The sequence below is a fragment of the Budorcas taxicolor genome, chromosome 19, assembly GCF_023091745.1.
Source record: "Budorcas taxicolor isolate Tak-1 chromosome 19, Takin1.1, whole genome shotgun sequence".
NCBI classification, from domain to species: domain Eukaryota; kingdom Metazoa; phylum Chordata; class Mammalia; order Artiodactyla; family Bovidae; genus Budorcas; species Budorcas taxicolor.
The window spans coordinates 28,753,061-28,767,701 of record NC_068928.1 but is presented as its reverse complement, the minus strand read 5'-3'; the positions used below and the strand labels follow the sequence as shown (position 1 = coordinate 28,767,701).

The 14,641-nt window shown below is 46.0% G+C and overlaps 1 protein-coding gene across 1 annotated transcript in view; it reads right to left on the bottom strand.

Moving 5' to 3' along the window:
- Positions 1–6,941: 6,941 nt before the first annotated feature.
- The window catches only part of USP43 (ubiquitin specific peptidase 43), a 47,771-nt gene continuing 40,071 nt past the window's right edge, over positions 6,942–14,641 (bottom strand). The window contains exon 15 of the mRNA XM_052658319.1: positions 6,942–8,014. Within this exon, the coding sequence (XP_052514279.1) occupies positions 6,942–8,014 (1,073 nt within the window). The remainder of the gene's footprint in view (positions 8,015–14,641) is intronic.

The window sequence follows — 14,641 nt, the reverse complement described above, 5'->3', positions numbered from 1 at the left end:
CCAAGCTCCCTGAAGTTGAATTTCCTGTTCGGGGACTTTGATCTCCCTCTGACTGGATGCCCCCACCCCATTGCCTTCCGGATGTCCCTGTGTCCACGCAGGCCCTGCTGACTTCTCATGATGGGATATCTCACCAGTCTAGCAAATGAAAACCCATAGGTTGAAACACAGGGGAAAAACTGTTCTAAGTTGTTGAGGGGAAGGCATCATGCAATAAGAGAAATGGCCACCAGGGGTCACTGTGGCTCCAAACCTGTTTTATAGCTGCATTCTCTGTTCAGTTCAGTTCAGTTCAGTTTGGTCGCTCAGTTGTGCCTGACTCTTTGTGACTCCATCGACTGCAGCACGCCAGGCTTCCCTGTCCATCACCAACTCCCGGAGTTTACTCAGGCTCATGTCCATTGAGTTGGTGATGCCATCCACCCATCTCATCCTCTGTCGTCCCCTTCTCCTCCCCTCTTCAATCTTTCCCAGGATCAGGGTCTTTTCAAATGAGTTGGTTCTTGGCATCAGGTGGTCAAAGTATTGCAGTTTCAGCTCCAGCATCAGTCCTTCCAGTGAATATTCAGGACTGATCTCCTTGCAGTCCAAGGGACTCTCAAGAGTCTTCTCCAACACCACAGTTCAAAAGCATCAATTCTTCAGCACTCAGCTTTCTTTGTAGTCCAGCTCTCACATCCATACATGACCACTGGAAAAACCATAGCTTTGACTAGATGGACCTTTGTTGGAAAAGTAATGTCTCTACTTTTTGTTATGCTGTGTAGGTTGGTGATAACTTTTCTTCCAAGGAGTAAGCGTCTTTTAATTTCATGGCTGCAGCGATTTTGGAGCCTAAAAAATAAAGTCTGTCACTGTTTCCTCATCTATTTGCCATGAAGTGATGGAATCAGATGCCATGATCTGAGTTTTCTGAATGTTGAGCTTTAAGCCAACTTTTTCACTCTCCTCTTTCACTTTCATCAAGAGGCTTTTTAGTTCTTTGCTTTCTGCCATAAGGGTGGTGTAACCTGCATATCTGAGGTTATTGATATTTTTCCCAGTAATTTTGATTCCAGCTTGTGCTTCTTCCAGCCCAGCATTTCTCATGATGTACTCTACATATAAGTTAAATAAGCAGGATGACAATATACAGCCTTGATGTACTCCTTTCCCGATTTGGAACCAGTCTGTTGTTCCATGTCCAGTTCTAACTGTTGCTTCCTGACCTGCATACAGATTTCTCAAGAGGCAGGTCTGGTATTCCCATCTCTTTCAGAATTTTCCACAGTTTATCGTGATCCACACAGTCAAAGGCTTTGGCTTAGTCAATAAAGCAGATATAGATGTTTTTCTGGAACTCTCTTGCTTTTTCGATAATCCAACAGATGTTGGCAATTTGATCTCTGGTTCCTCTGCCTTTTCTAAATCCAGCTTGAACATCTGGAAGCTCATAGTTCACATACTGTTGAAGCCTGGCTTGGAGAATTTTGAGCATTACTTTACTAGCGTGTGAGATGAGTGCAATTGTGCGGTAGTTTGAACATTCTTTGGCATTGCTTTTCTTTGGGATTGGAATGAAAACTGACCTTTTCCAGTCCTGTGGCCATTGCTGAGTTTTCCAAATTTGCTGACATATTGAGTGCAGCACTTTCACAGCATCATCATTTAGGATTTGAAATAGCTCAGCTGTAATTCCGTCACTTCCACTAGCTTTGTTCATAGTGATGCTTCCTAAGGCCCACTTGACTTCACATTCCAGGATGTCCTGCTCTAGGTGAGTGATCACACCATCGTGATTATCTGGGTCATGAAGATCTTCTTTGTACAGTTCTTCTGTGTGTTCTTGCCACCTCTTCTTAATATCTTCTGCTTCTGTTAGGTCCATACCATCTCTGTCCTTTATTGTGCCCATCTTTGCATGAAATGTTCCCTTGGTATCGCTAGTTTCCTTGAAGAGATCTCTAGTCTTTCCCATTCTGTTGTTTTCCTCTATTTCTTTGCGTTGATTGCTGAGGAAGGCTTTCTTATCTCTCCTTGCTATTCTTTGGAACTCTGCATTCAAATGGGTATATCTGTCCTTTTCTCCTTTGCTTTTCACTTCTCTTCTTTTCACAGCTATTTCTAAGGCCTCCTCAGACAGCCATTTTGCTTTTTTGCATTTCTTTTTCTTGGGGATGGTCTTGATCCCTGTCTCCTGCACAGTGTCACGAACCTCCATCCATAGTTCTTCAGGCACTCTGTCTATCAGATCCAATCCCTTGAATCTATTTGTCACTTCTACTGTATAATTGTAAGGGATTTGATTTAGGTCATACCTGAATGGTCTAGTGGTTTTCCCTACTTTGTTCAATTTAAGTCTGAATTTGCTAATGAGGCGTTCATGATCTGAGCCACAGTCAGCTCCTAGTCTTGTTTCTGCTGACTGTATAGAGCTTCTCCATCTTTGGCTGCAAAGAATATAATCAATCTGATTTTGGTGTTGACCATCTGGTGATGTCCATGTGTAGAGACTTCTCTTGTGTTGTTGGAAGAGGGTGTTTGCTATGACCAGTGCGTTCTCTTGACAGAACTCAAGAAGAAGCCTTTGCCCTGCTTCGTTCTGTACTCCAAGGCCAAATTTGCCTGTTACTCCAGGTGTTTCTTGACTTCCTACTTTTGCATTCCAGTCCCCTATAATGAAAAGGACATTTGTTTTGGGTGTTAGTTCTAGAAGGTCTTGTAGGTCTTCATAGAACCATTCAGCTTCAGCTTCTTCAGCATTACTGGTCGGGGCATAGACTTGGATTACCATGATATTGAATGGTTTGCCTTGGAAATGAACAGAAATCATTCTGTTGTTTTTGAGATTGCATCCAAGTACCACATTTTGGAAATGGCAACCCACTCCAGTCTTCTTGCCTGGAGAATCCTGGGGACGGGAGCCTGGTGGGCTGCTGTCTGTGGGGTCGCACAGAGTTGGACATGACTGAAGCGACTTAGCAGCAGCAGCAGCACTGCATTTCAGACTCTTGTTGACTATGATGGCTACTCCCTTTCTTCTAAGGGATTCTTGCCCACAGTAGTAGATAAAATGTTCATCTGAGTTAAATTCACCCATTCCAGTCCATCTGAATGGACTGATTCCTAAAATGTCAACATTCACTCTTGCCATCTCCTGTTTGACCACTTCCAATTTGCTTTGATTCATGGACCTAACATTCCAGGTTCCTATGCAGTATTGCACTTTACAGAACCGGACTTTGCTTCTATCACCAGTCACATCCACAACTAGATGATGTTTTTGCTTTGGCTCTGTCTCTTCATTCTTTCTGGAGTTATTTCTCCATTGATCTCCAGTAGCATATTGGACCTACTGACCTGGGGAGTTCATCTTTCAGTGTCCTATCTTTTTGCCTTTTCATACTGTTCGTGGGGTTCTCTGTTGAGCAGAGCAATAACAAGTCCACAAAATTGCATGTGGTTCACCATCTCCAATGAGCAGCCCCCTCACCCCCCGACTCAAGACTCCATTTAGTCTTTACACCAACACTGAGTCACTGAAACAGCTGAAAAATCCATTTCACCAATGACAGAACTGAGGGTGATCCTGCTGTGTCCGATAGTCTCGGCCTCCAATCTGGGCAGAAATCTGACCCCATCCTTTCCCATGCCATTCTCCCAGCCTTCCCTACCAGGTCCCTCTAGATGAGAAAGTGATACAAGGGAACTCGGGCATCCTTGTGGAAGGTGTGGCATGGCAGATATAAGCACAGGGTCCAAGTGTAATTGCCTCTTCCTATTCCAAATCCATAGCCTAGGACAAGCGCTCCACTCTCTGGTGTATTACAGAGAAAACTGCTAACAACTGGGCCCTGCTCATGATATCCAAGGATATTCAAAAGGGAGAACCTGGGTCACAACCCAACCCCTTAAGAGGACAAAGGAAGTGGGGCTGGGTTTAGGAAGAGCTTGGGAGTGAAAGATGATAAATGAGAGTCAACAGAGGAGAAAGAACCAGATACAGCAGGAGGACTCCTAGACTCCCGGAACCCGGGAGGACAAGTGTGCCTTCCCCATCGCCTGAGAGCACGTGGATTAAGACTTGAAGAAAACACAGACTTCTTTTGAACTGCACTCTGGTCCGCTGATAACATACATCTCTCTCCGGTGGCAGGTGGCGGGCCCCCCTGCTCATTTCCTCTGTCATCTCAGTTCTGTCTTGGAAGTGGTGCTCCAAAGTACATGGTCTCCACAAATGAGCCAGTTTCGTTCATTCTTCTGGCTGAGTAATATTTCATTGAATATGTGTATCACATCATCTTTATCCACTCATGTGTCGATGGACATTTAGGTTGACTTCCACGTCCTGGCTATTGTCGTCTAGAAACGTGGAACAGATGAACCTATTTCATGAGGGCAGATGTAGACAATGGACACAGCGGGGGCAGGGGAGGGTGGGATGACCTGGGAGATTAGGGTTGACATACACTACCATGTGTGAAAGAGCCAGTAAAACAGATGATCTGTGTAGCTCAGGGAGCTCAGCTCAGTGCTCTGTGATGACCTAGAGGGGTGGGGTAGAGGGGACGGTGGCAGGGAGGCCCAAGAGGGAGGGGATTAAGTAAACATAGCTGATTCACTTCCTGAACAGCTGAAACGAAGGCAATATTGTAATTATACTCCAATTTTTCCAAAGTACAGTCTTTCTTATGGTGAAGAAAAAGAACCTCATTCTTCCTTCTTAGAAAAAGAACAGTAGCAGAGACACACCAATGAGTCATGCCAAGTGTATGAGGAAAGACTTAATTTAAGTCGGGTGTCTTAAATGGAAAGGAGGTATTTCTAGAAAATGGACTGTTGAGGTAGAGACTCTCCAGTCACCTTACCTGTCAAGCCCTCTGTCTGATATCATTGCTGATATCAACATCTATGAGCTTAGATAACCAACAAGGAACTATGCTCAATACTTTTAAAAACTTACAAGGGAATCTGGAAAAGGATTTCTGTATCAGAGTCAGGTTTAGCAGCTTCCCCATATGAGAGGCAATATTTGTTAAAACAGCTACTGAAAAGTGTGCAAAGTTCTAGGAAACAGAGGACAGTCACCTTGAGACAGGCTAGGACCTGGGACCCTTTGCAGTGCTTGCACCTGGACAAATGTCCCAGAGGAACAGATACAAAGAAACTATAAGGGGACTAAAAACAACTGCATATATAGGCTGCTGCTGCTAAGCCGCTTTAGCCGCGTCTGACTCTGTGCGACCCCAGAGACGGCAGCCCACCAGGCTCCCCCGTCCCTGGGATTCTCCAGGCAAGAACACTGGAGTGGGTTGCCATTTCCTTCTCCAATGCATGAAAGTGAAGTCGCTGAGTCGTGGCCGACTCTTCATGACCCCAAGGACTGCAGCCCACCAGGCTCCTCCTCCCTCCATGGGATTTTCCAAGCAAGAGTTCTGGAGTGGGTCGCCATTGCCTTCTCCACATGGGCAGTTGGCCCAAATTATAAACAAGAAGATAAAAAAAAGGCCAAAATCAAACTGCCACTTCTGAGGGGCAGCGAGCAATGGCAGGGTCCTGCCCGTCATCCCTGCACACAGCACCACCAAGGGGGTGGGCAGACCATCTAAGCTGCCCCTCAGACCCAACCACCCTCACCCCATTTTAGAGACCAGCTGCCCTCCGCAGGGAGGGAACAAGGGCACCTGCTGCTGGCCTTCGCTCCCTCCTGCTGCAGCACAAGCCCCAGTAAAGCCTTGCCTGAATTCCTGCTCTGGCCTGTCATCAGTTTCCATCATTAAGGAGTCCAAGGACCCTGGCGACGATCCATCAAGACAGGCTCAGACTCTGGTCCTTGAACGTATATGTTCTCTAGGGAGAGACCTGGGGAGACTTCTGTTTCCTTAGCAAACAGCAAGTGATTTTAATTAAAAGTACTTAAAATTTTCAGAAACAATCAATGACTTTCTGATATCAACAGCAATGAGCTTAGACAACCAACAAGGAACTATACTCAATATTTTTAATAACCTGTAAGGGGAAAGAATCTGAAAAAGGATCCATCTATCTGTAACTGAATCATTGTGCTGTACACCTGAGATGAATGTGACACTGGAAATCAACTTATTTGTTTTGACCATGCCATGTGGCATGCAGATCTCAGTGGGGTCAAGCCAGGGTCTTAACCACTGCACTGCCAGGGAAGTCCAATTATACTTCATTTTTTTAAAAAGGGTTAAATGGGGGGGTGGGGGTGGGGAAGCAATGAGCTAAGTTTATGCAGCAGAAACAAGAGCATTTGCCTAACTTTAATAATTCAGAGAGCTATTTGCATGTTTCATGGATGAACTTTTATTAAAATTGTACATAGATCTCACAGTTAATTAAAAAAAAACTTCCTTTTCCCCCTAGTATCAAAATAGTTTTCTTTTTTAAATACCTTGAAAAACTTTAATACAATTGTTATATATTAAATGCTCTCCTAAAATCTCAGTCATTTCTCTCCCATTCATTCTAGAATCCTACTTTAGTATAGCTACCACTTGCTTTTTTGGCATCCTTAATGCTTCATCCCAGAGAAACATCAGGAGGAAAAGAATTTCCTGTTAAGTCCATTATTAAATAAACAAGGTTTAGGAGAAGCTAATGACAATATTTGATTTAGTACTGAAGATTCTTATTAATCAATCCTTAATACAAGTACTCAGGCCCTGGAATTACTTAAAACAGCAGTTCTTGCCCTGAAATGGTTATACTGACCAACCAGCACCCTCTGGTGGTCTGGAAACACACAAACAGCTAACAACAAAGGAAGGTCTTTTCAGACGTTTGGTGTTGGAAATACAGATGCAGAGACCAGAAATTTTAATTTTCAGGGGCCAAGAGAAGACAACTGGCTTCCCCCAATCCCACTCTCAACACGAACTGCCCACAGGTGCTCGGTGCAGAGCCGAGAGAATGGCAGATCCCCTTAGAGCACACAATCAGAAGCTGGACTCAGGCAAGGATTTCTTCCGACGTAAGGACAGCGTGTGGTACTTCACCTTCGGCAAGGTGCCAAAAGATATCTGCTCCCCGGGGACACTCCTCTGTGATGTGCCAAGGGCGCTGGCCCTCGGGGGCCTGCCAGTCTTGCGAGGGAGGAGCAGAGAGCTGGGCGCTGACCGGACGTCCCTCTCTCTTTCCAGGTGGCCGGCTGGGCCCCTGGCCAGGCTCTCTCGAATCCTGAGGGATGGAGACGAGCCTCGGGCCTCCCCATCCACAGCCGGGCTCCGCCTGCCGCTCACCAGGGAGACGGGGGCCACCTGGGGGGATGCCTCTGGCCTGTCCCTCTTCCTGATCTCCTTCTTCCAAAACACAGACCTCAGAAGGGTGAGGGTCCCTTGTGGGAATCTGTCTGTCTCGGGGTCCCTTCTCTCCCCATTAGCCCTCATCTTGCCTGAGCTGTTTGAGCGACTGTCTGCACTCTTTCTAGGTAATGTCACAGCGCTGGGACCCTCTTTGGGGGAGGGTGCTTGGCCACTGCTCCCGGTTAGGCCACTTCCCTTACAGCTTGTGGTCCTTTGGCCCTCAGGCCGGGCTCGTCTCCCATCATCTTCTGTTGAGGACATCACTGTGAGGGGCAAGTCAAACTGTTTGGGCAGCCTGATGTCCTGACTTGAGTTTTCCTTGAGCTTCCTGGCTGCATTCGGGCCATCTGAGTTGCCAGGGACCACGCAGTGGCCAGAGGGGCAGGGCGCTGTGGCCAGCACTGTGTTGCTGGTTCGCCTACTGTCTTCACTCTCCACAGAGAGGGTGGCGTGTGACTTCTGGTGACCGCCAGCAGGACCCGTCAGCAGCTGCACGATGGACTGGCTCGTGGACCGAGGTCTCCGTCTGGACTCCAGGTATTCCACCAGCTCGACGGATGTGCCCAGCGGTTTCTCCCTGGGGCCAAAAGACCAGCGGAGGGGCATGGTCTTGAAGGCCCCCTGCTTTGCTCGGGAAGGCGTAGGCACCTTCATGCTGATGCTGCGGCCTTGGATGCCCCGTGCCAAAGGCCTGGACTCCAAGCCTCCTGAAAGAGACACCAAGAGCATCAGTGCCTGACCCACCCTCCAGCTGCAAGAAAAGTGGGGGCTTCCCTGGTGGTTCAGATGGTAAAGAATCCGCCTGCAATGCGGGAGACCCGAGTTCCATCCCTAGGTCGGGAAGATCCCCTGGAGAAGGGCATGGCAACCCACTCCAGTATTCTTGCCTGGGGAATCCCATGGACAGAGGAGCCTGGCAGGCTACAGTGCATGGTGTTGCAAACAAGTCAGACACAACTGAAGCAACTTAGCACCCAAGCAGTAAGAGTAGCCACATCCAACAAGCACTGACCAAGCACCTCTGATGATCAGGCACCATCCTGAGTGCTGGGGACATAGCAGTGAACAAGACTATGGCTCCTGCCCTTGGGAACATCAGTGTTTTCACTCACTGCTTCATGGGCTCCATTTATATATTTGAAGCCACAGGGCAAGCCAGGGCCAACGAAGGTAGCTATGTGCCAGGCAGTGCAGACTCCCAAGAAAGCTCAGTCTCTGAGGCCACAGGCCAGGATTAAAGATTCTTTTCATTCATCTTAAATATGGCCATGGAGCAGAATGCTCAGCAAAACTCCCTGCCTTTTCAGGTCAAATTAGGTGCTTGTACCTTTCAAATGCACCAATCTCCCTTAGGCTTAAAAAAAAAAAAAGAAGAGGATCATGTGTTTAATTTTATCAGAATTGCCAGATTCTCCATTGTGCGTTTTGTGACACAGAAAGATGCTTTTGCTATGTACTATTAAGGATGATACAGAGTCTAGAAAAGGAGTAATCCAACTTGCAAATATATATATATACACACACAGGTGTAAGTATAGATCTGTGCATATGTACATATGAAAACATACAAAGAAGTATGGAGAAATAAATACTAAAATGACAAGGTGTCGAAAGGGTGCTGTGTGTTTTTTATTTTCTTCTCAATTCTTTTTGTACTCTCAACATTTCTAAAGGGAACATACATATACCCAAGACTGTGTATCCTTCCTGAAGACCTAGTCAATCAGTGTCAAAAAAAAAACCTTAGGCACTAACTTAAGCAAGGGGGTGACTTGTACACTGAAAACTGATAAACACTGCTGAAAGAAATGAAAGATGACATAAATAAATGCAAACAGATCTTGTGTTCATGGATTTGAAGGTTGAATATTGTAAAAATGTCAGGACTTCCTGGTGGTCCATGGTTAAGACTCTGCACTTCCAAGGCAGGGGGCACAGATTCAATTCCTGGTCTGGGAACTAAGATCCCACATGCCTCATGGCATGGCAAAAAAATAAAAATAAATAGCAATAAGAACAATAAAGAATTTTTTTTTACTCTTCAAAAAAATTGTCAATATTACCCAAAGCGATATATGGATTTAGTGCAATCCCTATCAAAATAACCATGAGGTTTTAAACAGAAACACTCATCCTAAAATTCATATGGAATCTCACGGGACCCCCAAATAGCCAGTCACCGGAAAGACACATACTGTATGACTACACTCTAAGAAGGACTCTGAGCAGCCAAAAGCAGAGACACAGAAAGTATAATGGTGGCTGCCAGGGGCTGGGGGAGGAGGGAACAGGGAATTAGTGTTTAACAGGTTCAGGGTTTCAGATTTACAAGATGAGAAAAGTTATGGGGGTCGTTTTTGGTGGCTGTACAGCAATGTGATTGTACTTAGTACTACCGAACTGTACACTTACAGATGGTCAAGATGGCAAAGCCTATTATGTGTGTGTGTGTGTTTGTGTTCCTGGTTTGTGGGATCTTAGCTTCCCAACCAGGGATTGAACCCAGGAACCTAGACAGTGAAGTCCAGGAGTCCTAACCACTGGACCACCAGGGAAGTCCCTGTTTTGTATGTTTAACACAGTTTTTAAAAGTTAAAAAGTCATTGGTCATTGTACCGTTAAGACGCCTTGATTTATGAGGTGCCTGTCACCACTGAGAAAGGACTCTTCAGCTAAGCCCACGTGGCACAAGGATAGTCACCCTGGGCAAGGGCACCAGCCTCTTGCCCGCAGTCCTCCACTCTCACCACAGGGCACGGTCCGCGGCTCCCAAAACGAGCAGGACTGCAGCCACCAAAGCCGACCTCTGAGCTGTACGAAGAGGGCCCAGGGGGCGGGGGTGCTCAGGAGGTCAGAGGAGCAGGTACGAGGGGTCCCCAAGCTGCCAGCCGCCAGACGCACAAGCAGGTAAGCCAGCTGAGGTGCACAGAGAGTCCGTCAACTCCATGAGGCGTCTGATAGCATCTCCAAGGTTCTGAACATCTTGCCTTTCAAGTTTTCCACAGATAATCTTTGGTATTTTTTATTTTTCTTTAAAGCACTTTAGATTAGCCAGCGATGGACACAACATCACTCCCAAATACTTTGTAATTCCAGTCCTGAATGATGTTGTTGTTCCATCATTAAATTCCCACACCTTGGAGGGAAAAAAATAAATAAAACGTTTCTGGGGGCTGAGATGTGTGGAAAGGTTTTGTTTCTGGTCCAGAGCCCGAGGGAAGGGCAGAAAGAGAAGCTTTGTATTAGGAGTCACCAAGCGGTGACTTTCAGCCTTTCAAAACACGAGGAGCCGACTGCAGCCCTGGCAGGCGGCGGAGCCCACTTTCCATCCTTCCCCAGCCCCCAGTCGAGGGGAGCGGGCACCCCGCATCCTGTCACCGGAACCGCAGGTGTCCACAAAGCACCCAGCTCCTCTTTCTCAAGACGCAGTGAGAAAGCACCTTGCCGATCAGGATTTTATTTCATTCTGTTTGTCGGATCTGAGAAGGAGCCAGAGCTTTGGCTGGGTGGAGAAATAAACGCGAAAGCACCCACTGGGAGCCAGTGCTTCCTGTTCACCAAAGACCTCGCTTTCGGGGAAGGTGGGCGGCGTAGTGGGGGGGCCAAGTGCTCCCCAACAAGAGAAGCCACAGCAATGAGAAGCCGCAGCACCGCAATGAAGAGTAGCCCCCGATCGCCACAACTAGAGGAAAGCTCAGCGGCAGCAACGAAGGCTCAGCACAGCCAAAAATAAAAATGAGGAAGTAAATAAAGACTCTCAGGAGCCAAGGCCACCGGCCCGTCCATCACTCCAAGAACCACCGGCCACTCGAAGAGGCCGGAGGGGAGCCTCTATGTGCAGAAACAGGAAAGTAAGAGCACACTTAAAGGGGTCTGGCTGGAGAAGGACATGGTAATCTACTCTGGTATTTGTGCCTGGGAAATCCCGCGGACAGAGGAGCCTGGGAGGCTACGGTCCTGCGGTTGCAAAGACTCAGACATGACTGAAGGGACTAAGCAGAAAACAAAGGGGGTCTGGCAGTCAGAGAATATGAATAAACAGAACCATCAGAACAGGCTCTTTTGAGCCATCAAAGAAAACAGACAAAAGCTGTCGATGAGACTCCAGTGTAGAAAAACAGGAGACTGAAATATGTGACTTTCAGGTTTTAAATTTCAGCAAATGAACTGAAGGCATTCAGGGTCACTGTTAAGACTCAGATTAGTGCCCTGAAGTGATCTTGAAATTTATGACATTTGGTACACTTCACAAATTCTATAATTGTGAAAGAAGCGTTCGAAGCCACAGAGCAAAATGGCAAAGAGATAGAAATTGCAGGGCAAAGCTAGGAGACTTGAGGACGGATGTAGGAGAGTCAAGAGGCAAATAACAGGAATTTGAAAAATAGGCAAGACAATAATTAAACAAAAAGAGCATTTCCTTAAAGAAAAGCCTGCATCTGGAGAAGGAGCATTCCGAGTTCCAGACAGGGTTGATGAATGAACACAGACCCAGGCATATTCTGGTAGGATTTCTAAACTCCAAGGTCAAAGCTTCCAGCCAGAAAGAACAAGTGACTGTCACATGAAAAAAAATAACTTGTCACCTGCAACCTTGGGGCCTCATAGACCGTGGGAAAACGTCCACAGATGCCCTAGAGAAAAACAACTGTAACCTAAGAGCCCTTCCCCACCAAGCTACCATATACTTTCAGGGGAAAGAAAATATTTGCGGCTCTGCTGAGAGTTAGACAGCATATCACACATACCCAAAAAGAACTCTGAGCAAACACTAAAAAGTCAGCACCATGACCGCAAGACAGAGGGCGATGAGAAGACAGACAGCGGCGTCCCAGCAGACACTGCAGTCAGGTCCCATCCACCCTCCCGGGGAACAGCTGGTCTTAGGATGTGTCAGCTGAGGCTAAGCTGGCGTGTCTGGGACAGGAAAGCGACAGCAAGAGGAATTCTGATGACAGTCTGGAACAGAGGAGGAAACCATCTCAGCAGAATCTAAGAGCTGGGGAATGACATGGGGGAGCTCCAGAAACAGACCGGAAGGAACGCGTGAGAACATTTCTAAGCTCTCAACTGGGGGGGAATGGCATGGAAGCGTTATGCAGGCCATCTTATGGGGGAAAGAGGGAAGGCAGTGCTGAAACAGAATGACTTGCAGGAAACAGCAGGCTTCTCATATCCGTATAGTAACAGGACAATACATTCGATTATAAATATTGGGAAGCATGAAGTAACAATAAGATGTTAAAGAACAGCACTTCCAAGTGAAGGAGGAGAAAAAGGGAACACATTGCAATGTGATCAAATCACTAAAAATAAGAAAGAAAGAATGAGTGAGTAATAGAAAACATTTTCAAATGAAAATTCACTATGTATAAAACAGGCAACCAACAAGGACCTACTGAATAGCACAGGGAACTATAGCAATATTTTGCAGTAACCTGCAAGGGAAAAGCATCTGAAAAATATATATAATTATGTTATATATGCGTGCATGATAAGTCGCTCAGTCATGTCCAACTTTTTGCCACCCTACGGACTGTAGCCAGCCAGGCTCCTCTGTCCATGGGATTCTTCAGGCAAGAATACTGGAGTGGGTTGTCCTCCTCCAGGGGATCTTCCCGACCCACGGATCGCATCCATACCTCTTATGTCTCCTGCATTGGCAGGCAGGTTCAGGAAATCACTTTGCTGTACACCAGAAGCTAACACAACACTATAAATCAACCATACTTCCATTTTTAAAATGGACATGGTGAAATTGAATACAACAATCGACTCACCTAACTTAATACTTAAGATATAAAGCTCAAAAAAAAAAGATATAAAGCTCACATTCCTCAAACAGACAATGTACATTATTTTGTACATTGTGTACACAGAACACTGACAAATAACAAATAACACTGACAAAATAATCATCGTGTACTTACTTGATCACAAAAAGGGAATCGTTTTTGAAAACAACATTCTTGGATCACGATCCATAAAATCAGATATCAAGAATAAAAGAGTGACTAAAAACTCTTAAACAATTGAAATACCCTGATAACCTTAAGATCAAAGAGGAAATCGAAACTGAAATAACATACTATTTGGAAATCACTGAAAAAGAGACAGTAGAACCTTTGAGGCTTAATACAAGCCATAGAGGAAATTCACCATCAGGAGCATCGACACTGAAATGCTTTAGTCCTAGGGCCCCTCCTCTGAAAGGACCTCAGCAATTTTTTCACATGGTCATGTTTTTATATACAATTACACAAGTATTTCTGTGTCTTTTTCTTTTTAATAGAGCCTCTCCTAATGTTCATCCCCAATTATATAAGTTGTGGTTCCCATAAATTTGAATCTGTTCATTTTTGTTTAAATTGCCTTCATTATTATGAGGTCCCATAACCAGAGCTATCGGAAGGATCAAACTGCCAAGCTATCAGTGTTTTTCTGCAGGGGAACTGCTGGCACTTGGGAAAGAGAAGTCTGTGCTGCGTGGAACCATCCCTGAGCACTGCAAGACATTTAGCATCCTTGCCTCCTGGGGACTAAATGCCAGTTGTCCCCTCTACTCATTTTGACAGTAAAAAAAATTCTCCCACATACCCATAGGGATAGGAGGTGGTATTAAGTGAAAGTGTTAGTCCCTCAGTCGTGTCTGACTCTTTGCAATCCCATAGACTGTAGCCTACCAAGCTCCTCTATCCATGGAATTCTCCAAGCAAGAAAACTGGAGTGGGTTGCCATTCCCTTCTAAGGGATCTTCCCGACCCAGGGACTGAACCTGAATCTCCTGCATTGCAGGCAATTTCTTTACCATCTGACCCACCAGGGAAGCCCAACCACTGTTGAAAACCTATGGGCTGGATTTTGATCTTGCCCAGGCTTAGTACTCACAAGAAAATAAGGATGGATATTCAACCATCTCAGGGCTTCTCAAACAGGTTCCAAATCTATCACCATTATATTCAAACTCCAAGAGGGAACACTCCTTTTGAAGCAAGGCTCTGACCCGTGTCCTAAATTGAAACTTGAATTTGGAATTTATACCTAAGAGCCACAAAGTCAGGATTCTGGCAGCCAGAAGGAGCAGGTCTTCCTGCAGCCCAGTTACTCTGCAGCTGAGCTTGTGACTGGCTATGTCTGAGGTTCAGCTTTCTCTTTTGTAAAAGGGCGATCATCTCACTTCTCCCAGAGAGCTGGATGAGGAGATGAGATACATAACATGACTGCAAGGGTGTGGAGGTCAGTGACTCTCCAATACTACTCCTCCTTCTACCCCCACCCCTCTCTGTCTCTCTGGGGAATTTTCTAGAGCTATGCCTGACCCCTGTCTGAGTACT